The 26,960-nt window shown below is 40.1% G+C and overlaps 1 protein-coding gene across 2 annotated transcripts in view; it reads right to left on the bottom strand.

The window, feature by feature from the left end:
* rev1 (REV1 DNA directed polymerase) overlaps positions 1–26,960 on the bottom strand; it is a 133,979-nt gene that overhangs the window by 58,706 nt on the left and 48,313 nt on the right. The window contains exons 8-13 of one of the 2 annotated variants that reach the window (XM_072577643.1): positions 24,307–24,423; positions 22,761–22,893; positions 21,603–21,731; positions 12,359–12,513; positions 5,316–5,435; positions 3,211–3,431 (exon numbers count right to left, since the gene is read on the bottom strand). In XM_072577643.1, coding sequence (XP_072433744.1) covers positions 3,211–3,431; positions 5,316–5,435; positions 12,359–12,513; positions 21,603–21,731; positions 22,761–22,893; positions 24,307–24,423 — 875 coding nt within the window. The remainder of the gene's footprint in view (positions 1–3,210; positions 3,432–5,315; positions 5,436–12,358; positions 12,514–21,602; positions 21,732–22,760; positions 22,894–24,306; positions 24,424–26,960) is intronic. The other variant, XM_072577644.1, reaches the window with a different exon arrangement.

Below are 26,960 nucleotides of genomic sequence, written 5' to 3'. Positions count from 1 at the left end.
TACTGCCTCAGACAAAAGGGCTTTCAAGTTTTGAAAAACACTTGTACAATGAAAGGGAAGTAGCCAGTTCTCCGAGCTCAGCTTTTCTCTGGTTTGGTCTGGCTAGTCACTGAAAACAGTCAGGCAGTTTTAAAAGCTGCTGGACCCAAAGAAGCAGGTCCATGGCGATGCCCCACTCTCTCTGAAATCTCTCCTGTAAGACCCTGGGTTTGATTTTACCCTTTGTGCCAAGGGGTGTTTAGAGGAATAGTTACAAGTATTTGGAACAGCATCATTAAGTTGGTATAATCTGTTGGATTTTCGGATACGTTAAAATATTCTGCATTCTGTTCTCCTTTGTTTTGTTTCATTCAGTAATCTAGTAAATAAATTATTTTGTTTAAAAATAAGTGGTTTGACCAGCTGCATCCTTCCTGGAATATCCACATTACACCTGCTTAAAACAACTAGCAAAGTTACTTAGAATATTTTGAGGGTGTCTGGCCTAATCCATAACACCATTAATGGAGCGAAGTCTTACTGTATACAGTCAAAAATTGTTTCATTACCTGGGGGGTTGAGAATGACATTGAATGCTGCGCAATCATCAGAGACAGCCCAATTCTGACCTATGATGGGAGTGATGTCATTGATGGAACACAAAGTGTTTAGACCTAAACACTGTTCCAAGGTGATCCTGCAGCAACAATCTAGAGGGGACTAACCTCCAACATCCACAAACACCTTCCTTTCTGCTGGATAGGACAGTAACCACCCTTAATCTCCCCATGCCCCTATCCATTGTCAGAAATTCCACTGATCTAATGTTGCCAGGGTCCCTGATTCTACATTTGCTCAAATGCTGCCTTAATCTCAAGGGCTGTCATACTCACCTCGAGAATTCAACTCCTTTGTCCATGCTTGGATCCAGGTTATCCTGGCAAAAACTCAACTTAGCCACTTTCACTAGAGAGTTACTAGACTTGAAACGTTAATACTGTTTTTCTCTCTACAAATGCTGCTAGAACTACTGAGTTTCTCCAGCACTTCCAGTGTTTGTTAGGCTCTTCTTGCACAAATAACTCAACTTGCTATCCAACATTTTGTGTTCACTGTTACAAAGATTGTTCTTTGAGAATTTGGATAAGGCAATTTTGCTACTATGAAAATTGTAGAGGATATATTTGGAGGAATACCAACATGAAGCTGTGAGTGAGAAATAAGAGAGAAGCATTTACAATATAAGCTGGGAGAACAAAAATCTGAGAAATAACATTGGAGGAGATCCAATCGCACCACTGTCGGAGATAGCTGCTTTGCATTAATCAAGACTTCTTAAGAATCCCTCACACCAATTGATCTACCACTGATAGCTACGCTTTCAGCCACCTCAGTCCTAATCTCTCATTAAGGCTTTGGTCCAAACTTGGGCAAAAAAAGGCTAAACTCATATGTTGAGGTAAATACTACTGCCCTTGACATCAAGTATTTTCCCCAAAAAAGGTATCAAGGAGTTCTAGCAAAATACAGTCAATGGAAATTGAGGAGAAAACTCTTCACAACTTGGAGTCATACCTAGCACAAAGGAAGATTGTTGCGATGTTAATAGGTCAACCATCTGAACCATTTTCAGCTGCTTAAGCAATGGTCTTCTCTACACCACAAGGTTAGAAAAGAGGCTATTCACGGATAACTGCAGAATGTTCAATACTATTTGACTCCTCAGACAGGGATGGCTGGTTTGCAACATCAAGAGTACAGGTTTGATTCCCACACTGGCTAAGGTTATTGTGGAGAACTCTTCTTCTCAAATTCTCCCCATGCTTAAGTGTAACGACCCTCAGGTTAAATTACCACCAATCACCTCTCTATTAAGGGTGCAGTCCTATGGTCCAGTAGGACTATGGTGACTTTACTGTTACTCCTCAGTTACTGATAATGCCCATATTATTGGATATTACACTGGATATTATTCAGGCTTCAACTGAACATAAGCGGTAACTTACATTTACGCCAACAAGCCAGGGAAAGATATCTCCAATAAGAGAATCAAGCCTTCTTGGGGAGTGTGAGGTGGAAGTGGGGACCATGACCATTTACCAGAAACTGAACTAGGACAGCCAAATAGATGGTATAGCTACAAATTGCTGGGAATGCTGCGGTAACTAACACCTCTTGACTTGATTAATATCCATCACTATCTTGAAAATGGCATCCACAGTCGCAGCAGCTTGTATTGTCTACAAGATGCATTACAGAAAGTCATCAAGGTTCCTACAGTAGCACCTTCTAAACTCTCAACTATGCTTGAAGTTGCAAAACTACCGTCAGCAATGACAGATTAAAGAAAATCTTCCCTAACTCCCTCTCTTTAGCTCACTTTCCTCCTTTAAGACACTCCTTCAAATTTGATGTAGCTTTTGTTATTTGTTCTAATACCTTTTGCTGCAGATCTTTGTTTTATTTAATTTGTTTCTTTAATTGCCCTGTAAAGTGCCTTCGGATATTTTCTATATGTTGTCACTGAAGCTCTTCACTGACATACATAAACACGGACTCAGATGTAAACGATATACAACATTACTGATCCACTTTCATGCTTTTTGTTTATTTGCCTGGATTGATCATAAATAATGAGGAAAAGTACAATTTTGAGATACTGATTAGGTGAGCTTCTAATTGTAGCTATTCTATCACAAAGTATGCACATATTTTTCTTGCAAAGGAAAACACAAAATTATCAGAGTACTAGTATGCCTACACCAACAAAGAGAAAAAAGTGTTAGACTAAATTACATTTTCTCATTTTAGATTAGATTACTTACAGTGTGGAAACAGGCCGTTCGGCCCAACAAGTCCACACCGACCCGCTGACGCGCAATCCACCCATACCCCTACATTTACCCCTTACCTAACACTATGGGCAACTTAACTTGGCCAATTCACCTGACCTGCACATTTTTGGACTGTGGAAGGAAACCGGAGCACCCGGAGGAAACCCACGCAGACACAGGGAGAATGTGAAAACTCCACACAGTCAGTCGCCTGAGGCGGGAATTGAACCCAGGTCTCTGGCGCTGTGAGGCAGCAGTGCTAACCACTGTGCCACCGTGCCGCCCTTCAACTGGTTGTTACCACCTTTCCATCTATGCTTAGTTTTGCAACCAAAGTGTATACACATGAAACTCAGGTTGAAGTGAGAAAGTACAACAATATTCACGAGTACCTTACCTGACTAAACCGGATGCCATAGTTGATCTCTGCAGATACAGATTTGCGTTCTCTCTCTGTTCGAACTGGCCTATCGTCTAGACCACGGCAGAATCTGTAAAGCATTTGACCTGTTTTAGGCCCAAATTCCTTTTGAAGTGTAGGCATCAAAATCTGCTGGAGTTCTCCACAGGTTTTAACACCAATGGATGCCATTCTATTTTCTAAAGTCCTTCCAACTCCTAAATACAAAGAGAAGTAGCAATATAAATATAAGCTGAAAATGGAGAGGGCAGTGTGATGAGAAGAATGTTTAATATCATATTGCAGAACCTGCCAAATACCTTGCTGTCTATAAACAAATAAATCATTTATAGCTGAGTTTGACTATTTTATGGTCCTGATCACTTCTGTCAAAAAAATGCTCACACTCAATATTTAATAAATATAAATATTGCTCAAAAATAGCATATCCTCTATATAAATTTAATAATTTGAGTATCTCGTCTACACAAAATAAAATTCATTTATAAATTTTCCTGACAAAATTGTGGTTTAAATAACGAACAGTGAACCTTTCAAGTTTTTTTTTCTGACTTTTCGTCTGCTAAACTCTCCCATTAGATTTCTCTAAATTTTCTCATTTTCATCTTGAATAAATTCTGAGGCCTTCTTGATTGTATAGCCAGGGGTCTACATTTCTTTTCTGGCCCTTTCACTGCTCTTTGCAGCTTTGCCTCTTGAAGCCTAATGTCAACTGCAATGATGCTCATCATGAGCATCTCCTTTACACTTGGCTGCTTCTCTTTTCTGGGCTTTGCATTATTTTTCACATAGTTATTGAATTTTTTTGGGCGAGGAACATTTGACCTCTAACTTTATCTCCTGGATCATTCAGTTGTTCCTTATAGAATCTCTTTTGCTAAGGACCTGTATTTTCCAAATGTGGCTAGCTTCTGTCTCTTCTACTAGCCAACTCTCTTGTCTCACTGCATTTTGAGTGCTGAGCTCACCTTTCTGCCGCTTCCATGGCATGCTGTTTGCTTTCTCTGGCAAAAATTGCGTTTCAGCTATTGATTAACTGTCTTCTTAAATCGTAAATCTCTGAAAGGGCTAAACTCACTTGCTTCAAATTGATTTTTTTCTGTCACTTCTGGATTTGTTCTTTTCATGGTTGGGATCAGATCCGCACCACTTTTATTAAGTGGTATTTTTCTAGATGCAGGAACTTTGAGATATTTGTCACTTCCACCTGTATTTGGCACTGAGTAAAGAACATTTACAACAGCTTGCTATCACAAATCCTCCTGTGTCTTGGGTCCATCTAGTGGTTCGTGGCAGAAGATGCATAACAATGAAATACTCATTAAAAAAGCATTGTGCTTAGACAACAATGAGGTTTTCATTGTTTGATTGCAATAATACAACTACGTTTGGTCAGGCACAATTACTAGCTTAGGGAGTGGTACAAATACCTGTCTGAAAGTTAGAGGAGAACTTTTTTTCACCATCTACTAAGTGTGATATCAGTAGAATCAGCAGAGCCTATGTAACAATAACATTAACCCCCTCAGAAATATTATCTTATGCAAAATGGTGCTTCCTGGCCCTGCCACACCTTAATTCTAAAATTCTCCTTGTTTACAAATTTCTTCAGTGGCTTGCCTTCCCTATTTCAATAACCTTCTCCAGTTCTAGAACCTTTTAACCATCCATGCACTTGTCCAATTCTGACTCCTTGCATTTTCCCATTTTGAACTGACCCACAATTGGTGGTCATCAATATTGCTACTCAGAAGCTGGAAATCCTTTCTTAAATGTCTCTGCCCTTCACCTCGCCATTCTCCTCAAGACAATTCTTAAGATCTACTTTTTTGATCAAGCCTGCTTCTGGAAGTGTGTGGAACATTTTACTATTATAAAGGAACTACAGTAATACAAGTTATGTGCAAATTAGCAATTGCATTTTCCTTTATTAAGATAATGATTACAAAAGCACTTAATTGACTAATAAATGCTTTAGATTATAAAAGCATTACATAAATTCAAGTTCACTTTTTAGGGTGGATTGCATTTCCAAGTTAAGTCAATTGTCAAAATCATCTACATTAAACACTCAGAATTACCTGGCAGATTGCTCACAAGTTGATCTCTGATAAAATCATCAACTTCCTCTGGTTTTAAATAATACTGTCCATCTGGTTTGGCCTTACGGGTGGCCATTCTGGCCAGCAGAATGTTTGATCCTATTCAAAACATCAATAACAAAGCATTATAGTACTCATCAGGAAAGCAACTCTTAAAAATCTTTCACATTTTAGTTAATTTTATGGTTATGCTTTCGTCTCTTAAAAGCATCAGCCCACCTTATGCTTCATGCATAAATTGAGACAGTGAGTGGTTTCTATTCCAGGACAAAAACAACAAACTCAACTCTGTTCTATCTTCTAAACATAAAACTTCCAGCATCAGACACTGGATAGTATTAAGGCACTGGCTGATCATGTTCCATCTGGGTCAGGGCACTGAGGTCTATTCCAATACCCAAGCTAAATCAATCTCTGAAATCTCACCACACACCAGCAATCAAAGCTGATGTAATAATGAACAAATGAACTAAAATTTTAATTTCAAAACTGATTAAACATTTTGGAAACTTTTCAACAATAGCAGGTTAAAAATATTTTGCCTCAGTTTTCCCACTGAAGGTCACTGAAGCCATCCCAAGAGTGACAAGAAATACAGAGGTTATAAAAAAGTAGGAACCTAAACCAATCACCTCAATAGGAAAAAAAGTACTGAGCAAACAATTGGGATTAAAGGCAGACAAGTCTCCAGGGTCTGATGGCTTAAGAGAAGTAGCACCAGAGACAGCACTGGTTATAATATTCCAAAATTCCCTGGATTCTGGAAAAGTTCTAGTGGATTGGAAAAACATTAATGTAACACCCTTATTCGAAAGAGGGAGGCGGAAAGTAGGAAGCTATAGACCTGTTTAATCTATTGTTAGCAGATAGTTGGAATTTATTATTAAGTGAGTTGCAAGAGGACATTTGGAAAGCCCAAATGCAATCTGTCAGCCAGCATGGTTTTATTGAGGACAAATCATGTTTGACTAATTTGCTAGAGTTCTCCAAAGATGGAACAAGCAAAGTGGATGATGCAGGTCCTGTAGATCTATTTTATCTTGACTTCGAGAAGGCATTCATAAGGTGCAGCACAAAAGGTACACAAGGTACGATCACACAGAATTAGGGGCAATATATTAGCTTGAACAGAGGATTGGCTAAATAACAAAGCAGAAAATTTGGATAAATGAGAAGTGATCTATTTTGGTCGGAAGAATGTAAAAGCAACTTATTGTCTAAATGGAAAGAAAATTCAAAATGCTTCAGTGCAGAGAATGGTGCATTGGGTGTCAGTGCACATGAATCACAGTAAACTAGTATCCAGGTGCCCTAGGTAATAAGGGCAAAAAGAATTTCGGCATATATTCCTAAAGGAATGGAGTATAAAAGCAGGGAAATGTTGCTTCAACTGTATAGGACATACAGTTTTAGTCCCTTCACATCAGGAAGAATGTAATTCCATTGGAGAAAGTTCATTAGATTAACTCCAGAGATGAAAGGCATATCTTATGAGAAGAGATTGAACAATTTAGGCTTATGTTTCCAGCATTTTGAAGAATGGAAAAAAATCTGATTGAGGTATAAAAGATGCTAAAAGGGATTGACAATGTAGACACAGAGCCCCTTGTGGGGCTTTCAGAAACTAGAAGTCACTGACCTCTGAGGTCCACACAGCAACAAACACAATTACAGGGAATATTGAGGAGACATTTTTCTCTCAGAGCAGAAAGTCTTTGGAACTATCTTCCTAGAAAGGTGGTGGAAACAGAGTCTTTGAATATTTTCAAGGCAGAGGAATACAGAATCTTGATTAACAAGGGGATGGAAGGTTGTTTGTGGTACCTCGAAATGTGAAATAATCAGATCAGTCATAATCTTATTGTATGGCAGAACAGGCTCAAGAGGCTTGAGTGTACTAAACCTGCTCCTAATTCATCTGTTATGCTGATTAACATATACAACCATTCTTCAGTACCACTCCAACTTGAACACCACTTGAAAGATGCACTGAGGAGAGTATACTATAGTGAGCGACTTCAATGTCCATCACCAGGAGTAACTCTGTAGCACCACGTGGTGGTGCTGGCCATGTCCTGAACATCATGACAGCCAGACCTGGCCTACAACAGGTAGAGAACACCACAAGAAAGAAGCTAGTTTAGTTCATCTTCACCAACCTAACTCCCATAGAAACATATATTCATGACAGCATAAGCTAGCAGAGAAGACCAAGTTTTACCTCCACATTAATGGCACCTTCTATCGTGTTGTGTAGCATAATAACTATTCTAAATGTAACCGGTACAGAACACATCTGGTAGTTCAAAACTGGGAACTCATCAGGCACCAATCAGCAGCAGCAGAATCACTTCCACCACATCCTCAATAACAGTGGAACGCAGCATGTCAGTGAAAAAAACATGAGTGAAGAATCTGCTACTATTTTCAGCTAGAACAGCCAAGTGAATGATCCATCTTGGTCTCTTCCAGACATCACCAATCTTCACCCAACTGGATTTGTATCACGTGACATCAAGAGATTGCTAAGCACATGAGATCCTGGCTATGGTGAAGACATGTTCCAGAATGTGCAATGGTCTCTAATCAAGTTGTTCCAGCACAGCAAAAACACTGGTACTTAGTCAGACAAGTAGAAAATTGCCCAGATGTATCATCCACAAAAAGCTGGCCAAATTTAATCCATCTGATTAGTGCCCCATCAGTTCACACTCATCAGCAGCAACTGATGGAAAATGTTGTTGACAATGCCATCAAGGGCAACTTACTCACCAACAACCTGTTCACCGAGGCTGAGATTAGGTTCTGAAGAACACTCAGCTCTCAATCTTGAAGCCTTGGGTTCAAACATGGACTAAGTTGCTGTATTCCAGAGGTGAAGTGAGAGTGACTGCCCTTGACATCAAGGGAGCATCTGATTGAGTGTGGCATCAAGGAGCCCTAGTAAAAGTGAAATCACTGGGAATCAGAAGGAAAACTCTTCACTGGCTTGAGTCATATCTAACACAAAGGAAGGTGATTGTAGCTGATGGAAGCCAACAATATTGATCCCAGAACACTGCTGCAGCAGTCACAGAATCAGATTTTACAGCATTGAAAAGGGCCTATGGGCCACAAGTGTTCACATGGCTCATCAAGCATCTATGTATTCCAATTCTATTTTCCAGCAGTTGGCTTGTAACCTTATATGCTGTGGGTTTTAAATGTTCTTTTAAATACCACATTTTATACATTGAGGTCCTTATACACATAAATCTTTGGGTGAAAAAAATTTCCTTAATGTCCCTTGAAACCTTGTGCACCTTATCTTTGAATTCTTATTAATTTTTAATGGGAAAAATTTCTCCCTATCTGATTCCCCCTCAACCTCCTCTGGTCAAAGGTAAACATCCCCAGCCTATCTAGTCTCTCTTCATTGCTATACCTCTCCAGCACAGGTAACATTTTGATAAATCTCCTCTCCACCATCTCCAGTGGGATCTCATTCTTCCTATAATGTGGTGACCAGAACTGCACACAGGACTCTAGCTGTGCCTACAGCTCCATTATACCCTCCTCACTTTTGTACTCAGTGCATTGACTAATAAAAAGTCAGAACACTTTATCAATCTGTCTTGTTGCCTTCAAGGATCTATGGACAAGCAAGCCAAGATTCCCCTGGTCCTACCATTCATTCTGTACGCCCTTGCTTTGTTACTCCTCCCCGAATGCATCTCTCAATTTTCAGGGTTAAATTCCATTTGCCACTGTTCAGCCCACCTGAGAAGCCTGTCAATATCACCCTGTAGCCTAAGGCTTCTCCTCATTATTCAACACACCACCAATTTTCATGCCATTTCCAAATCTACTGATCACACATCCTACACTCACATCTGGATCATTCATGTACATAACAAACGGCATGGTAATCAGAAGCAAACGGTGAGATACACCATTGGACACAAGTTCCCAGTCATAAAAACATTGACCATCACACACTACTTCTTGCAGCTAAGCCAATTTTAGATCTAAATTATCCTGGATTCAATGAATTCTTAGCTTTTTAAGCAGCCTCCCATGTGAGACCTTGTCAAAAGCCTTACTGAAGTCAATCCAGACGACATCAGCTGCACTATGCTTATCCATACGCCTAGACACTTCCTTAAAAATCATTAAACATGATCTCCCCCTTGACAAAGTCTGTTTGACCAAAACCCTTCAGCACTGTGGCCTTGGTAACCATCTTTAGCTACTTCATCAATAATCTTTCCTCCTTTATAAGAGAAGTGGGGAAACTCACTATCGATTGTATAGGTTTCACCTCTGTTTTCAATTGCTCAGATAATGAAGCATTCCACTTCCACATAAAGCAAGACCTACATAACAGTCAGGCTCAATCTAATGACGATCTCCAACAAGAAAGAGTCTAACCATTTCCCATTGCCATTCAACGGTGTTACCGTCAGTCAGTCATTGACTCATAGAAATGGACAGTGTGGAAACACTCCCTTTGGCCTAACTTATCCATGCTGACCAGATATCCACTATTCAGACCTCTTGCCATCATGGTAGCCCACAAACACACCAATACACTAAAACAGCAGCTAATGAACTTAAAGTATCCTATACAGACAACAAGCAAAACGAGCGTCATTTACAAAATACGTTTCAAGAACGGTAACAAACACTACATTATACAAATAGGCAGAAAACTAGCCACCAGGATTCATGAACATCAACTAGCCACAAAAAGACATGACCTACTATCACTAGTATCCTTACACACAGATGATGAAGGACACTACTCCGAATGAGACAACACATCCATCCTAGGACAAGTCAAACAGAAACATGCACGACAATTCCGACAAGCATGGCATTCCAATGGAACTCTATCAACAAACACAGAGTTGGATTCCATTTACCATCCTCTGAGAAAAAGAACAGGAACCACCAACCCAAGGAAACCTAAACACATAAACAGAAAGTGGGCCATGACACCAGTGCTTCACCGGAGGCTCACCGATGATGTTACCTAGTATGATGGTACTGAAATGTCTGAAAACAAACCTTCCAGCTCAGCAAGCAAACTTACATCCAGATATCCTAAATAAATCTAGTCCTATTTGTCAGCATTTCTCCCATGTCCCGCTAAAGCCTTTCCATTTATATTCTCATTCAGATGCCTTTTAAATGTTGTACTTGTACCAGACTCCACCACATCCTCTAGCAGCTCATTACAACCCTCTACACAAAAAAGTTGCCCCTTAGGTCCCTTTTAAATCTTTCCCCTCTCACCTTAAACCTGTGCCCTCTAGCTCTGGACTCCCCTACCCTGGGAAAAAGGCCATGGCTATTCACCCTATCCATCTCCCTCAGAATTTTACAAATTTGTATGAGATCACTCATCAGCCTCCAACACTCCAGGGAATACAGCCTATTCAGCCTCTCCCTACAGTTCAAACTCTCCAATCCTGGCAACATCTTTGTAAATCTTTGCTGAATCCTTTCAAGTTTCACAACATCCTTCCTAGATCAGGGAGACTAGAATTGAATACAGTATTCCAAAGTGGCCTAACCAATGATCTGTACAGCCACAACATGACCTCCCAACTCCTATACTCAATGCACTGACCAATAAATACAAGCATACCAAACGCCTTCTTCATTATCATCTCTACTTACAACTCCATTTTCAAGGAACTATGAACCTGCACTTCAAGATGCAATTGTTTGGCAATGTTCCTCAGGACCTTACCATTAAATGCATAAGTCTGTCCTGATTTGCCCTGCCAAAATGCAACACCTCATATTTATCTAAATTAAATTTAATCTGCCACTCCTTGCTCCAGAGGACCATCTGATCAAGGTCCCATTGTATTCTGAAGTAACCTTCTTGGCTCTCCACTACACCAATTTTGGTTTCATCTGCAAACTTACTAACCATACCTCCTATATTCACATCCAAATCACTCAATCCTCCACCATCAACATTCAAGGGGCTATCATAAACCATAAGTTTAACTGGACTAGCAACATAAACATTGTCACTACAAGAGCAGCTCAAAAATTACCCAAAGGTTTTCCACAATTAGAAGCGTGGTGAAATACCCTCTACATGACTGGATGAGTGCACCTCCACCAATACTGAAGAAGCTCCACACTATTCAGCCTGCTTGACTGACACTCCATTTATCACCTTAAACATTAACTTCTTCAATCATTGATATACCTTAGCTTCTGTGTAGATCATTCTCAGGATGCACTGCTTCAACCTGTCAAGGCTTTCTTGACAAACCATCCAACCATTTGACCTTTCTCACCTAAGAACAAGGGCGATTGGCACAAAAAAAGTCATCAATCAACTCAAAGTCACAGTTTTCCATGTCTATATTGTATATCTCTGTTCCTTCAACATCAATTTACTACATCAATGCAGTAGTTCAAGAAGGTGACTCATCTCCACCTTCTCAAGGACAATAAGGAATAGCCAAGAAATGCCAACCTTGCCACTGATGCCCACTTCCCATGAACAAAAGAAATTCAACTGTTCTTTCTTGACAGACGTTCTTGTCTTAGTGCCGAAAATTTAGTAGCCTCAGTCTTGAATATACTTATTGACTAAGCAACCAGAGCTCTCTGAGATACACAAGGCTCAAGATTCATACCTGGCTGAGCAACGAAGTTTTTCATCTCAGTCCTAAATATCCAGACCTTTATCCTGAGACTATAACGTCTATTTGTAGATTCCTTCACCAGGAGAGGAAGCCTCAGTTTCTGTTGCTCTTTAAAAATTCCATACATTTCAAATCAGATGATGTCTTAATGTTGTAATGTCAAAAGTAATGTGGCTCATTCCAGTTGATCTCACCGTATTGAGCACCTCTTATCTAGAAAACCTTTAGTGCATTACCTCTTAGAAATGTATAATTTTACTATTTTAACTCATTTTAATATCTTACTATTCTTAAATTGAAATGCTCTGAACATATTCAACTTCACACGCAAATTAAAGGCACAATTCGTATTGCTTAGCTACATACCCATTCCAACGGATGCAGTGCATTTTGTTTTCTCTTTGATCTCAGAGCGAATCACAGTTGCTACCTCATCAGGTGTCAATCCAGTTTCAGCACAAATTGTGGTTACATCTACAAGAGCTTCATCACAGCTGACAGCTTCAATGTCACAAGTATAGCTAAATGCAGAGGAGACAAAGGAAGTGAGTCAAGCTTTGGAACAGTGGGGAAAAAAAACTAAACAAATGCAACAGATGTAAATTTATTTTCTCGAACAGATAGAAGCTTTAAGTAAAATTAGTTTGGATAGTCTTTACTAAGGCATTAATGATTGAAGGTCCACAGAGCAAAACCACTATATCTTCACACTAAACTGGCATTCTTTGCTCGGAAAGATCACATAGCGTGAACAAGTTGCATTTAACCTGTACCATGTTGGGTTCCAATTGCTCTTGTTTTGATGCTAGCAATTGGCGATTAAAAGGCAATATATGTTTAATTCCCGACCACTGATTTCTCACAACATCGTCAATATAAAAACACTTAAGACAAGAATCAGTAAAATTAATGACTTTATCATAAAGCCTCTGTTCAAAATGTTGTTCAACTCTTTTTCCTCTTGCATCTATCTCACCTAACTATACATCATGTGGTCATAACACAAACAACCATAAGAACATTGGAGAAAGTGAGGACTGCAGACGCTGAAGATAGGAGTAGAGAGCGTAGTGCTGGAATAGCACAGCAGGTCAGGCAGCATCCGAGGAGCAGAAAAATTGATGTTTCGGACATAAGCCCTTCATCAGGAAGCCCATCCTGATGAAGGGCTTGTGTCCGAAATGTCATTCTCCTGCTCCTTGGATGCCATCTGGCCTGCTCTGTTTTTCCAGCACCATACTCTCAACCATGCAGAACATGTAATCAATAGGTAAAACCCTAATGACCTTTTTAAACCTGTACTTGAAGTCAATGAAAAAGATAATATATTGATTACATTAATTTTATCAAATTTTGAATGAATTTGGATTTTATAATTGCATTTCTTTGCAAGTACTAATAGTGTATAATGATTTATTAATGTCTGTACCGTGCTAATGCCTCCTAAAATTGCAAAGAAACAGGTAGTACAGGGTCCACCAGTTCATGCTAGAGTTTTGTGTTCTACTCATGCTTCCTCTTGTCCATTCTCGTCAAAATGTAATTAACATAAATTTCGATGCCCTTCTCACTCATATAGCAATCTAGATAGCCCTCAAATTTTTCTATATTTTTCCTTTCATCTACTTCCTACAGTAGGAAATTCCACATTTCAACCAGTATGTAGTGAAATAAGTTTCTTCTGAATATCCCATTTTAATTCTTGGTGACTGTCTTATTTGGTAGATGGAATTAATAGCTGTGCCTATGGTATCAACAAATGAGAGACATCTAGTTATCTATCCTTCAGCTTTCAAGATGTAAAGAGAACCAGTCTGCTTGTCTTTTGATGACAGTTTTGACCCTGGATTTACCGTTTTCATAATGTTTCCTTGCACACTCTCTGGTAACTTTATATATATATATATATATATATATATGACTGACTTTTTATTATAATAACCAGACTGTACACAGTATTGCAAATGAAACCTAACCAAAGTTCAAAAATGAATTTGACAAAGACTTCTACACTTATCAATTCTTTCCATCTAAAAAGTATATAAATTTTATTCCACAGACCGTGGAGAACTTTATAAGTATTCCAACCACATTTGAAATCCAATTAGAATTTCAAAGAAAGTTCAGTTCAAAAAGATCTGCATTCATACAATAAGTTAGTTTAGACTAGAAAAAAAATCTATTACTCAGAACTGTCAGTCAGGACAGAAAATAAATTTTTAGCATGCACCAAGATGCCAAATCTTACGTATTTCCTGTTTTTGCTGCACATTTTCTAATTTACTTGTTTTCAGGATTTGTTTTTCATTTAATTTTTTTCCACAAATTTTGAAACACAATTTTCTAGTTAATTCCTTTGTTAAATAAAAAGTAAATAACATTTACTTGTGATGTGATCACCCATATGGAGTGCAATGTCAGATTATGAATTTGAAAACTATAAATTGACTCACGCTCCTAATTTATCCCAAGGGACAGAAATAACTGTAAACCAAAAACTAAATACATTGGAGTAACGCACTTAAACAAATCTGAATGGTTTAAGAGGACATGTAAACAAACATTGGTGGGTGGTCTGAAAAGGCAGTGAAATTATTTCAAATGATTTACTAAGAATGGGGACAAAAACAACAATGAATAAAGAATGAAGACAATGATTAAAAATTTGAAAATTACACAGGCTAAAGATTTATGTTGAAAAACTGTCCCAGTGCTACTTTTGTTAGGATTGAAATTCCTCCATCATCAAACTTGAAATAGAATTAAAATTACAATTTATAAATCTGTCCAATTTTCTACTTTATAAACAATAATCTTTGAAAAAACTATTCACCCGAAAGAGAACAACTTCCAAATATTAATGAATGATCAACTTCTGGAAGATTTAACTTATTAAGTTGGGTTCTCAAAGCTTTTCCCTTCCTCAGTCTGAACAAGTTGCTCAGCCTTTGTTTCTGTGGCTGTCACTCATGTCATAACAATTCCACAATTTTTCCAAATCACCAATATTTTACTTGTATACAAATTAGTTATACAGTTAATTGCTTTTACTCGTGATTTTTGTTTTCATTACAGTGAAGCTTGCTGCCTTAACTGAGCTGAAATTCTGTTATGTCTTATTCCACTCATACCAAACACAGGTTCGCAAATGGGACATTACAGAAATCTAAAAATATCCTAAGCTTGTGGAAAAGATTTGAGAATCATATTTGATTATACTCCTAAGTGTTCCATGGTGTTCTAAGGACAGGACAAACTACAAAGCATTTCTGGTTTCCATGAATAGAAAATTTCTGAGCTTACTGTGGAAAAGTGACCCAAGGTAGCAAAGTTTTCACCACAAAAAATGCACCCCACAAAGAAATATATGTTTGTAAACCTATGGAGAGCTCAACATAAATTAAGGTGGCTAATAAAAATACTAATACTCACTATATTGTAAAGTTAGGGAGAAGGATCATAATTCCCAAAGATGATTGTTAATGTTTTTCAAGTCACTGGAAAGTTCGCAATCAAAAGATGTACAAGTTGAGTCAAGTGCTAATTGGCATCGGACAATGTTGATTAGAAAATTAACGAGCATGGCTCAAAGAGAGAAATGGAAAGAATATTAAAATACCATGTTCCTACTCATGGTAATCTGGTAACAGTACTAAACAAACACAGTTGTTTCATTGGAATGGGCTCCACTTAAAACTGGGACAAAACAGCATCCTCTCTAATTGTGTAACTAGGGCTGTGGGTTCAGCTTAACAACTGGGACAGGAGAACAAGGGCCAAATGAAGAAAACTTGATTAATCTAAAGAGATATCCTAAGTCAATAATACAGGTTGGCCATCTGGATAAAGGCACACACAAACTGGATTCAACAGAAAGGGTAACCAAAATAGTACATCAGCAAGGGTGGACCTGGAAAGAATAGCAATAAAAAAAACTAGAGACTGTTTATATTAATGCACACATTATTCATAAGATGGACAACTAACAGCACAAATAGAGAGAGGCCGATGGGATCCAATTGCGATGTAACATTGGATAGAATATTCCAAGTGAACAGCATCTAGACAGACAGCAAAAACATCATTTTTTGAGTGGTGAGATGAGATTCTCACCAGTCAGCAGACAATTTGCACTTTTCATCATTATATTATTAGTTAACATCACCTCACATATGCAGTTTCCCATTCTTCCAAGTGTTGGATAGAAACTAGGTGGCAGCATGAGTGTCAGAGTGGTTACCTGGGGATTCCAGTTCATTCCTTGCTTTTGTGAACCTCCATCCTGGTTCAGTCCCCAGCATTTCAGGACACACACATTGTTTGCAACTGAACTCACCAAATCCCCATCCAAGGACTTGGCATCTGGCATGTATCAATCTCATTGCGAAATGGCACATCTCCAACAAACATACAGTAGTTTTGCATTTCAACACTGTGCTTGAGCACATTGGCACCTTTCATTACAAAGCTGCTGCCAGGACATTTTGAGCAAAGGTACAGTTTTCTCATAGATTTGACCAGGGAACATAACAAGGATCCTCGCTCACTCTCTTAGCACTTATTCAATTTGTGCATTCTTCGATATTCACAGCATCTCTGCTTGCCTTTTAGTACCTTGCTGCATCAGTTAAAACTTAAAGGCACACAGGCCATTTGTCTTGTCTTGCAGTTTAACTAAGCTAGACAGCTTCTCATGGTTATCAGCGATCATCAGTCAAATAGATGAAGGGCTTGCTGTATGTTACCATGCTACGTCAGTCAATCTCACACCTGCACATGTACCAGCTACATATGAATCAAACATACTACCTGGAGCTTCATTCATGAAGTGAAAGGGAGGTTTATCAGGTGCCACTGCTATACTAATTCTGGTCCAGTAACAATACCTGCTATGTCATTGCCTCCCCAAAGAGATTATCATTTTCTAGGCTGTAACTACAGATATTTTCATCTCAACTTAAAGCAGTTTTTAAGCTAATATTTCTTAAAAGGTTACAGAACACACCAAAACACAAACAATGTAGGAGGAATGGGTCAGTTCTGCAGGAGACAAATTCAAAATCAGCCTCACTGTCATTCTCTTCCTCCAAAACTTGCATCATTTGTTTCAATATTTAACTACTTTTTTTCTTAAAAGTTGCAATGGAAGTTGCCTCGACCAATCCCTCCCACCCCTTTACTTACAAATAATCTATCATCCACTGCTTTACAAATATTTGAAGACTTTGAACAAGAACAAAGAACAAAAACAAAAAAAGAATATAGCATAGAAACAGGCCCTTCTGCCCTCCAAGGCTGCGCTGACACATTTTGCCCTTCTAGACTAAAACTGTCTTCACTTATAAGATCAGCATCCCTCATTCCCTTCCTATTCATGCATTTGTCCAGGTGCTTCTTGAATGCTGCTACTGTTTCTGTTTCCACCAACGCGTCCCAGGCACTCACCACTCTTTGCGTCGTAAACTTGCATCATACATCTCTTTTAAACTCCCCCCACAACTCAACACACACACACGCACACGCACACACACACACACATCTTAAACCTGTGTTCCCTATTTATTGACCCCTGCACCCCAGGAAAAAGCACCATACTTTGCACTCTATCCAGGTCAATCACAATCTTACAAAACTTAGGTCACCCCTCAACCTCCTACATTCCAGTGAAAACAAACCCTGTCTATTCAACCTTTCTTCACAGCTAACACCCCCCCCCCACCTCATACCAGGCAACATCCTGGTAAACCTTTTCTGTACCGTTTCCAAAGCATCCATATCCTTCTGGTAGCGTGGTGACCGGAGTCTTTGCCATCTTTTAATTAAATGTATTCCATAGTTACTCTATGATAAAAGAATGCTCATCGGTTATCAACCGACAGCCTCTCACTTTTAAATAGTTTTCACTAGTTTATGAATCGCCTACAAAATGCAACATCCTTTCCACATCCACTGCCTTCAGGATAGAGTCATAGAGTCATAGAAATGTACAGCATGGAAACAGACCCTTCAGTCCAACCAGATATCCCAACCCAATCTAGTCCCACCTGCTAGCACCCAGCCCATATCCCTCCAAACCCTTCCTATTCACATACCCATCCAAATGCCTCTTAAATGTTGCAATTGTACCAGCTTCCACCACTTCCTCTGGCAGCTCATTCCATACAGGTACCACCCTCTGTGTGAAAAAGTTGCCTTGTAGGTCTGTTTTATATCTTTCCCCTCTCACCCTAAACCTATGCCCTCTCGTTCTGGACTCCCCGACCCCAGGGAAAAGACTTTGACTATTTACCCTATCCATAACCCTCATAATTTTGTAAACCTCTACAAGGTCACCCCTCAGCCTCTGACGCTCCAGGGAAAACAGCCCCAGCCTGTTCAGCCTCTCTCTATAGCTCAAATTCTCCAACCCTGGCAACATCCTTGTAAATCTGTTCTGAACCCTTTCAAGTTTCACAACATCTTTCCAATAGGAAGGAGACCAGAATTGCAAGCAATATTCCAACAGTGGCCTAATCAATGTCCTGTACAGCCGCAACATGACCTTCCAAGTCCTGTACTCAATACTCTGACCAATAAAGGAAAGCACACCAAACGCCTTCTTCACTATCCTATCTACCTGCGACTCTACTTTCAATGACTATGAACCTGCACTCCAAGGTCTCTTTGTTCAGCAACATTCCCTAGGACCTTACCATTAAGCGTAGAAGTCCTACTTTCCCAAAATGCAGCACCTTGCATTTATCTGAATTAAACTCCATCTGCCACTTCTCTGTCCATTGTCCCATCTGGTCAAGATCCTGCTGTCCACTACACCTCCAATTTTGGTGTCATCTGCAAACTTACTAACTGTACCTCTTATGCTCGCATCCAAATCATTTATGTAAGTGACAAAAATGATCTTATACTTTTAAATCAGTGTCTTTATCTTCTAAACATCAGTGGATACAAGCCTAACCTTTCTAACCAATCCTCATAAAACACCCTGTCAATTCCAGGTAAACTTTCTCTGAACTGCTTCCAATGCACTTACACCCCTTCTTAAATAAGGAGACAAATACTATGCACATTTCTCCAGAAGGGGACTCATCCATGCCTTGTTTTGTTCAAGCAAATAACCTCTCCACATTTGTATTCAATTCTCCTTGCAACAAAACAACAACATTCTATTAGCCTTCCTCATATTTGGTGCATCTGTTTGCTAACCTTTTGAGAGTCGTTGAATTGAACAACCAGATCTCTGCACCTCAGAGCTCTGCAATCTCTTGCTATTCAGATAATTTTTGTTTTAAATTATCTTGACAAAAATGAACAATTTCACATTCTCCTATATTATACTATAACTCTTTGCAGTCTCTTTACGTCCTCTTCACAACTTACTTTGCTAACTATTTTTGTGGCATCAGCAAAATTTATCAGCCATATCTGATCAGCACTGGTTCAACAAAGAGTACAGTAGTAGACACCAGGACCAGCACTAGACACACCCAAAAGTGAGATGCCAAACGGGTGAAGATACACCACAGGTCTACTTTCATGTCAATCAGCAAAAGTAGGATAAGACAGACAGAGCTAAGCACTTCCTTAACCAACACATTCAGATCTAAGCTCTGCAGTCCTGTCAATTTCAGCTATCAATGCTGGAGGGCAATTAAACTCATTGGAGGAGCTCGATCCATAAATATTCTCATCTTCAATAATAGGGGAGCTGAGTATATCAACAAGAAAAAAAGACAATACTGAAGCACTGCAAACACATTCAGCCAGAAGTACTGAGATGATGATTCATCTTGGTCTCCTCCTGAGATGATCAGCAGCACGGAAACTAGTCTTCAGCAAAATGCATTCACTCACATGATAGCAAGAAGTGGATGAACATAATGTATACTGCAAAATCCTGACAAAATGTCAGCCATAGTACTGAAGACTTGTGCTCGAGAACTAGCCAAAATGTTCCAGTATAGTGACAATACTGTGATTTACCTGAAAAGTTTCGAAGAAAGTCTAGATATGCCCTGTTCGTTAAAAAAAAGTTCAAATTCAACCCAGTCAATTACTGCCCCATCAATGTACTTGATCAAAATGAAGGAGAGGTCACTGAAAGTATTGCCAATCAGCACTTTTTCACAATAACCTGTTCACAGATGCTCAGTTTGGTTTTGCTCAGGCTATTCAGCTCTTGACCTTGTTGAATGGTTAAATAAGTTGATTTCCAGAGGCGATGCGAATTTTTTTGATATTAAGACTCATTTGACTGAGTATGACATTAAGGGTAACTGAAACCAGCGGTAATATGGGGAAGACTAGATGGAGTCATACCTTAGAACAAAGGAGGATGGTTCTGATTCTCTGTTTGGGACATCACTGCAAGAATTCCTCACAATGGCATTCTAAACTCAACCATCCACTGATCTTTCCCCATCATAACGTCAGAAGTGGAGACTTTTGCAGACAATTGCACAATGTTCAGCATCAATCATGACTCCTCAAATACTTACGCAGTTTGGGTCTATATGCAGTAAGAATTAAACAACATCCAGGCTTGGGCTGAAAAGAAGTCAGTAGTCTTTGCACCACACAAGTACCAGTCAATGACCACTGCCAATAAGGAAAAACTAACCATTGCTCTTTGACATTCAACAACATTAACAGTGCCAAATGCCTTACTATTAACATCTGGGGATTATCATTAACAAATATCTGAACTAGAAGAGCCACATAAATACTCTGGCTACAACAAGTTGGAGACTGAGAATTCTGTAGTAATTCTGATTCCTTGAAACCTACCAATTACCTACAAAGCACAAGCTAGAAGTGTAATGGAATACTTTCCTTTTCTTGGATGCATTCCACTTCAACAACACTCAAAACCTTCAACACCAACCAGGACAAAGCAACCCACACAGTTGGCCATAATCTGAAAAATTCACTCCCTCCACTACTGATACACAGTGACAGCAGGGTGTACTTACAAGATGCACTGCAGAAATTCATCGTGGCTACTCTGACTGTGTCCTTGAAACTCATGACCTCTACTACCTAGAAGGGCAAGGTGCTCCACAAATAGTACCATGATATGCAGGTCCCCCTCCAAGCCACATACCATTCAGACTTAGAAGTAAATCAGTGTTACTCCACACTGTTGCTGAATTCAAATAGTGGAACCCTGTTTCAAACAGTACTGTGTATCTACTCTCCATGGAGTACAGCAGTTCAAGAATGCAACCTCATCACCACGCTCTCAAGGAACAGGTAATAAGTGTTGGTTGAACCAGCAACATCTACATCACTTAAACAAACATACATAAAAAATAGAACTTCTACCTAGAAGTAATTAGGGCACTATGATTTGGTATACAACTAAAAAACATTCAATTATGCACAGCAGACGTATTGGTAAGCAGGTGTGCAATATGTAAAATTGACCTTCTGGATTAGAGATAACAACCTTTATAGAAATGAAAACAAATATAATTTAGTCACAGGGAAGCAGAAAATGAGCAAATGTATTCATTCATGCTCTGACTAATCGTGATTTATTTAGTGCAATGTTTAATTCACTGTTAGAATAGTAATTTTCATTAATTTAATATGCAAGAATAAACAACAATACCTTGCCAATGTTTCATACAAAACTGATGCCACTTCTTTGTAGGCTTTGAAGTTATAGCTGACAGCCTGAAGTTCAGGGCACAGTTGCTTTGCTTGTCCAAAAAACATGCCATTCTTAATTCCAATCCGTCTGCAGTAGAAGAACAATAAAATCAATGACATACATACTTGTAATGAGCAAGATCTTTCATAAAATTAAATGCAAATTTTTAAAGGAAGAATCTGTTCCATTTTTTCCAATTTTTTAAGTCCAACTGATAGTCTACACTTCCAGATACTTTTGATCTTTACAACATCCAAGTGGAACACCAAATTTCTGTTCACTTAGGTTCAGATTTAAAATTACGAGATGGTACCTTTACACCTTTTCAGGGCTATGAGAGTGGTCAATGAATCTATGAAATTAAAATACCATTTAAAAATACAATTACACCCCAGTCAAAAATGTCACATGTTCAAGAGTTTTTACAGTAAGGTTAACAATGCAGAGAAATTGATGGTTCATCAGATTGTAGCTGCAATAGAGGTAGCAGTCCATGGGGACTTCTACAGTGCACCATTTGGAACAATGTAGAATCACCAACAAAATCTGAATTTAAGTCATTCTGCACATGAACAGACTCTCAAAGTTAACAGTTTCAGTAGTGTAATGTTTTATTGTACTGGATTAGTGGTGCTGGAAGAGCACAGCAGTTCAGGCAGCATCCAACGAGTAGCGAAATCGACGTTTCGGGCAAAAGCCCTTGATCAGGAATAAAACATTTATTCCTGATGAAGGGCTTTTGCCCGAAACGTCGATTTTGCTGCTCGTTGGATGCTGCCTGAACTGCTGTGCTCTTCCAGCACCACTAATCCAGTATTTGGTTTTCAGCATCTGCAGTCATTGTTTTTACCTTAATGTTTTATTGTTATCACTTCAAGACCTAAGCCACAGAAAATGAAATACACAAACATGAAAGTAAACATTTTTAGAAGAAATATCTTTGAGTCAAACCAGTATTTTATTAAGTTAAAAATCACACAACACCAGGTTATAGTCCAATAGGTTTAATTGGAAGCACTAGCTTTCGGAGTGCCGCTCCTTCATCAGGTGGTTGTTGATTTTTAACTTTGTACACCCCAGTCCAACACAGGCAACTCCAAACCAGTATTTTATTACCTTGCTTCATAGCTACAGGATGCAATTTCTGCCATTGACAAGGCCATCACATCCATGCTAGTACCATTCACACAGGTAGGATTTGGATTCTCCCAGGTACTGCCATCTAACTTCTCAGGCACTTTTTTCTCTTCTATAAAAATAATGAAATGTACAATGCTAATCTTACATTTGATTCGAGTTATATCCATGTCTCTCTCCCATAATTAAAATTCCATAAAAGCTACGGGCCAAAGTTAAGCAAATCAATAACCACACACACTGGCATTATGGCTTCGCAATCACCCCCATACCCATCCCAGTAGTATTTTCAAACAGGTTCATTCTGCGCACTTTCTGATTAACACATGTTCTATGCAAAATCACTCAAAGATAAAGTAGATTAAGCCTGGGATACTAGAATGGAATTTTATGACATATCCCTGTACTTTTTGATAAAGCCAATAAGGTGCCAACTCCAAGAGCTTCTTGCTACAGTTTTTCTTCAATAGGACAACAGCTTAAAATAAATTAAATCTGGATGAGCGTAATATTGTTGATTAGGTATGCAGTGAGAAAGCTATTGTGTGCAAAGGAAAACTTTACATTTCTGCTTACAAACTTGTCAGGGTTTCTATTTTTAATCTCTGCGTGCACAGCTGCAAAGGAATGTCCATGCAAAACAACATGGTACCAGGGTGTTCACAGCACAAAAGGATGGCATTCAACTTTTATTGGCAAGAAGCCAATGGTGATAGTAGATCTTACACCTATTATACAACTCAACTGATTATTTTCATTTGAAACATAGAATAAAAATCAAACCTGTCATGAAACAGACAAATTTCTCACTATTTAATACCTGGTTTCTGCAAGCGCTGTTTATGAATAAAGAGATGTGTTCATGAATTACTCACTTCTGTTGAACTTTAATGCTTGGTTGTATGGTATTATACAGTACAGAAGATGTCCTTCAGTCCATCAAGTCTGCACAATCACTCCGTTAATTCTGTTCTCATATTAGTTTCCAGCACTAGATCTATTGTCTTAAATATTATGACATTTCAAGAATTCATCTAAGTACTTTTTAAAAAGATTGAGGTTATCTGTCTCAACTACTCTCCCAGGCACCCTCTGGGTGGAAAATATTTTCCTCTAATTCCCTCTAAACCTCCTTCCTTCCACTTTAAAAGTAATGCCCTCACATTACTGACCCTTCAACTTAGTGGAACAGCTGCTTTCTACCCAACCAATCCACACCTCTCAATCTTAGATACCTCTATCAGGTTCCCCCCTCATTCTTCTTTGCGCCAAAGAAAACTTTCACAGCCTCTCTTCATAGCTTAAGCACTCCAACCCAGGCAATATCCTGGTGAATTCCTTCTAGTGCTTTTGTTTGGGTAAGTTGTCTTAGAAATTAACCCTTAAACATAACCCCAAAATTCCTTCAATTATTACCAGATGCAACGAGAAATCACAAAATTTGACATGTACAATAATTAAAAGCTACACATTTTGTTGAATTAACAGAACAGGAATATACATTATAAGAATGATAATTCCTCACCTATCTTACCTTTCATTAGCTTCTTTTGGTAATACTGCATTTCAAACTGTTGGTTAGTGTTTGGTCGGATAGGCATGTGACCATGGCCTCTGTTGTGGGTGACAGCTACTGGCTTTCCTAGAAGGCAGAAAATTAAAAACTTTGTTTATTTTTCTGTACTTTACATCAAACCATACACAATTAATTTGAATTGGACTCTGATGAGAAAAAGGCAACGAACACAAAAAATGTAAATTTTGGAACTCAAACCAAAATGTTTGAAAATAATTAAGTTCTAAATGCTTCTATGATATTAATTATTATTCAAATAGAAACTCCCTCAGGTAGTTTTCACACACAGGCCTTGTAGAACTTACTGACAGCTGTGCAGAATAACTGGTTTGAAACAGGATGAGCAAATTCAATATTTTTGAATGTGTTTTTAATTACATCTTGAATGGCTAATGAAATTTTATGCAACTCACTTATATTTATTCTTACATGAAATACAGGCATCGCTGATAAGGCCAACATTTGTTGTCCTTCCCCAATTGCCCTTCTACAGAGTATCTGACTAAGCCATTAAAGGAGAAAGTGAGGACTGCAGATGCTGGAGATCAGAGCTGAAAATGTGTTGCTGGAAAAGTGCAGCAGGTCAGGCAGCATCCAAAGAACAGGAGAATCGACATTTCGGGCATCAGCCCTTCTTCAGGAATGAGGAAAGTGTGTCCAGCAGGCTAAGATAAAAGGTAGGGAGGAGGGACTTGGGGAAGGGGCATTGGGAACGCGATAGGTGGAGGGAGGTCAAGGTGAGGGTGATAGGCCTGAGCGGGGTGGGGGCGGAGAGGTCAGGAAGAAGATTGCAGGTTAGGAAGGCGGTGCTGAGTTCAAGGGGTTTGACTGAGACAAGGTGGGGGGAGGGGAAATGAGGAAACTGGAGAAATCTGAGTTCATCCCTTGTGGTTGGAGGGTTCCCAGGCAGAAGATGAGGCGCTCTTCCTCCAACCGTTGTGTTGCCATGGTCTGGCGATGGAGGAGTCCAAGGACCTGCATGTCCTTGGTGGAGTGGGAGGGGGAGTTGAAGTGTTGGGCTATGGGGTGGTTGGATTGGTTGGTCCGGGTGTCCCAGAGGTGTTCTCTGAAACATTCCGCAAGTAGGCGGCCTGTCTCCCCAATATAGAGGAGGCCACAGCGGATGATGTGTGTGGAGGTGCAGGTGAATTTGTGGCAGATATGGAAGTGTCCCTTGGGGCCTTGGAGGGAGGTAAGGGGGGAGGTGTGGGTGCAAGTTTTGCATTTCTTGCGGTTGCAGGGGAAGGTGCCGGGAGTGGAGGTTGGGTTGGTGGGGGGTGTGGATCTGACAAGGGAGTCATGGAGTGAGTGGTCTTTTTGGAACGCTGATAGGGAAGGGGAGGGAAATATGTTCCTGGTGGTGGGGTCCGTATGGAGGTGGCGGAAATGATGGCGGATGCTGTCATTCAAGGACCGCAATTTCCCCCCAGACGTAGTCGACGATGCCCCTAGACAACACCTCCTCCCACCCTGCCCCCTGTAAAAACGCCATCCCATATTCCCAATTCCTTTGCCTCCGCCGCATCTGCTCCCAGGAGGACCAGTTCCAAAACCGTACCACCCAGATGGCCTCCTTCTTCAAAGACCGCAACTTCCCCCGAGACGTAGTCGACGATGCCCTCCACGCATCTCTTCCACTTCCCGCTCCTCCGCCCTTGAGCCCCGCCCCTCCAACCGCCACCAGGACAGAACCCCACTGGTCCTCACCTATCATCCCACCAATCTCCATGTCCAGCGTATCATCCGCCGTCAATTCCGCCACCTCCAAACGGACCCCACCACCAGGGATATATTTCCCTCCCCTCCCCTATCAGCGTTCCAAAAAGACCACTCACTCCGTGACTCCCTCGTCAGATCCACACCCCCCACCAACCCAATCTCCACTCCCGGCACCTTCCCCTGCAACCGCAAGAAATGCAAAACTTGCACCCACACCTCCCCCCTTACCTCCCTCCAAGGCCAAGGGACACTTCCATATCCGCCACAAATTCACCTGCACCTCCACACACATCATCTATTGCATCCGCTGTGGCCTCCTCTATATTGGGGAGACAGGCCACCTACTTGCGGAATGTTTCAGAGAACACCTCTGCGACACCCGGACCAACCAACCCAACCACCCCGTAGCCCAACACTTCAACTCCCCCTCCCACTCCACCAAGGACATGCAGGTCCTTGGACTCCTCCATCGCCAGACCATGGCAACACAACGGTTGGAGGAAGAGCACCTCATCTTCTGCTTGGGAACCCTCCAACCACAAGGGATGAACTCAGATTTCTCCAGTTTCCTCATTTCCCCTCCCCCCACCTTGTCTCAGTCAAACCCCTTGAACTCAGCACCGCCTTCCTAACCTGCAATCTTCTTCCTGACCTCTCCGCCCCCACCCCGCTCAGGCCTATCACCCTCACCTTGACCTCCCTCCACCTATCGCATTCCCAACGCCCCTCCCCCAAGTCCCTCCTCCCTACCTTTTATCTTAGCCTGCTGGACACACTTTCCTCATTCCTGAAGAAGGGCTGATGCCCGAAATGTCGATTCGCCTGTTTTTTGGATGCTGCCTGACCTGCTGCGCTTTTCCAGCAACACATTTTCAGCTAAGCCA

The sequence above is a fragment of the Chiloscyllium punctatum genome, chromosome 9 (genome assembly GCF_047496795.1).
Source record: "Chiloscyllium punctatum isolate Juve2018m chromosome 9, sChiPun1.3, whole genome shotgun sequence".
NCBI classification, from domain to species: Eukaryota; Metazoa; Chordata; class Chondrichthyes; order Orectolobiformes; family Hemiscylliidae; genus Chiloscyllium; species Chiloscyllium punctatum.
The sequence above is the reverse complement of the archived record's forward strand: the minus strand, read 5'-3'. Positions and strand labels throughout refer to the sequence as shown.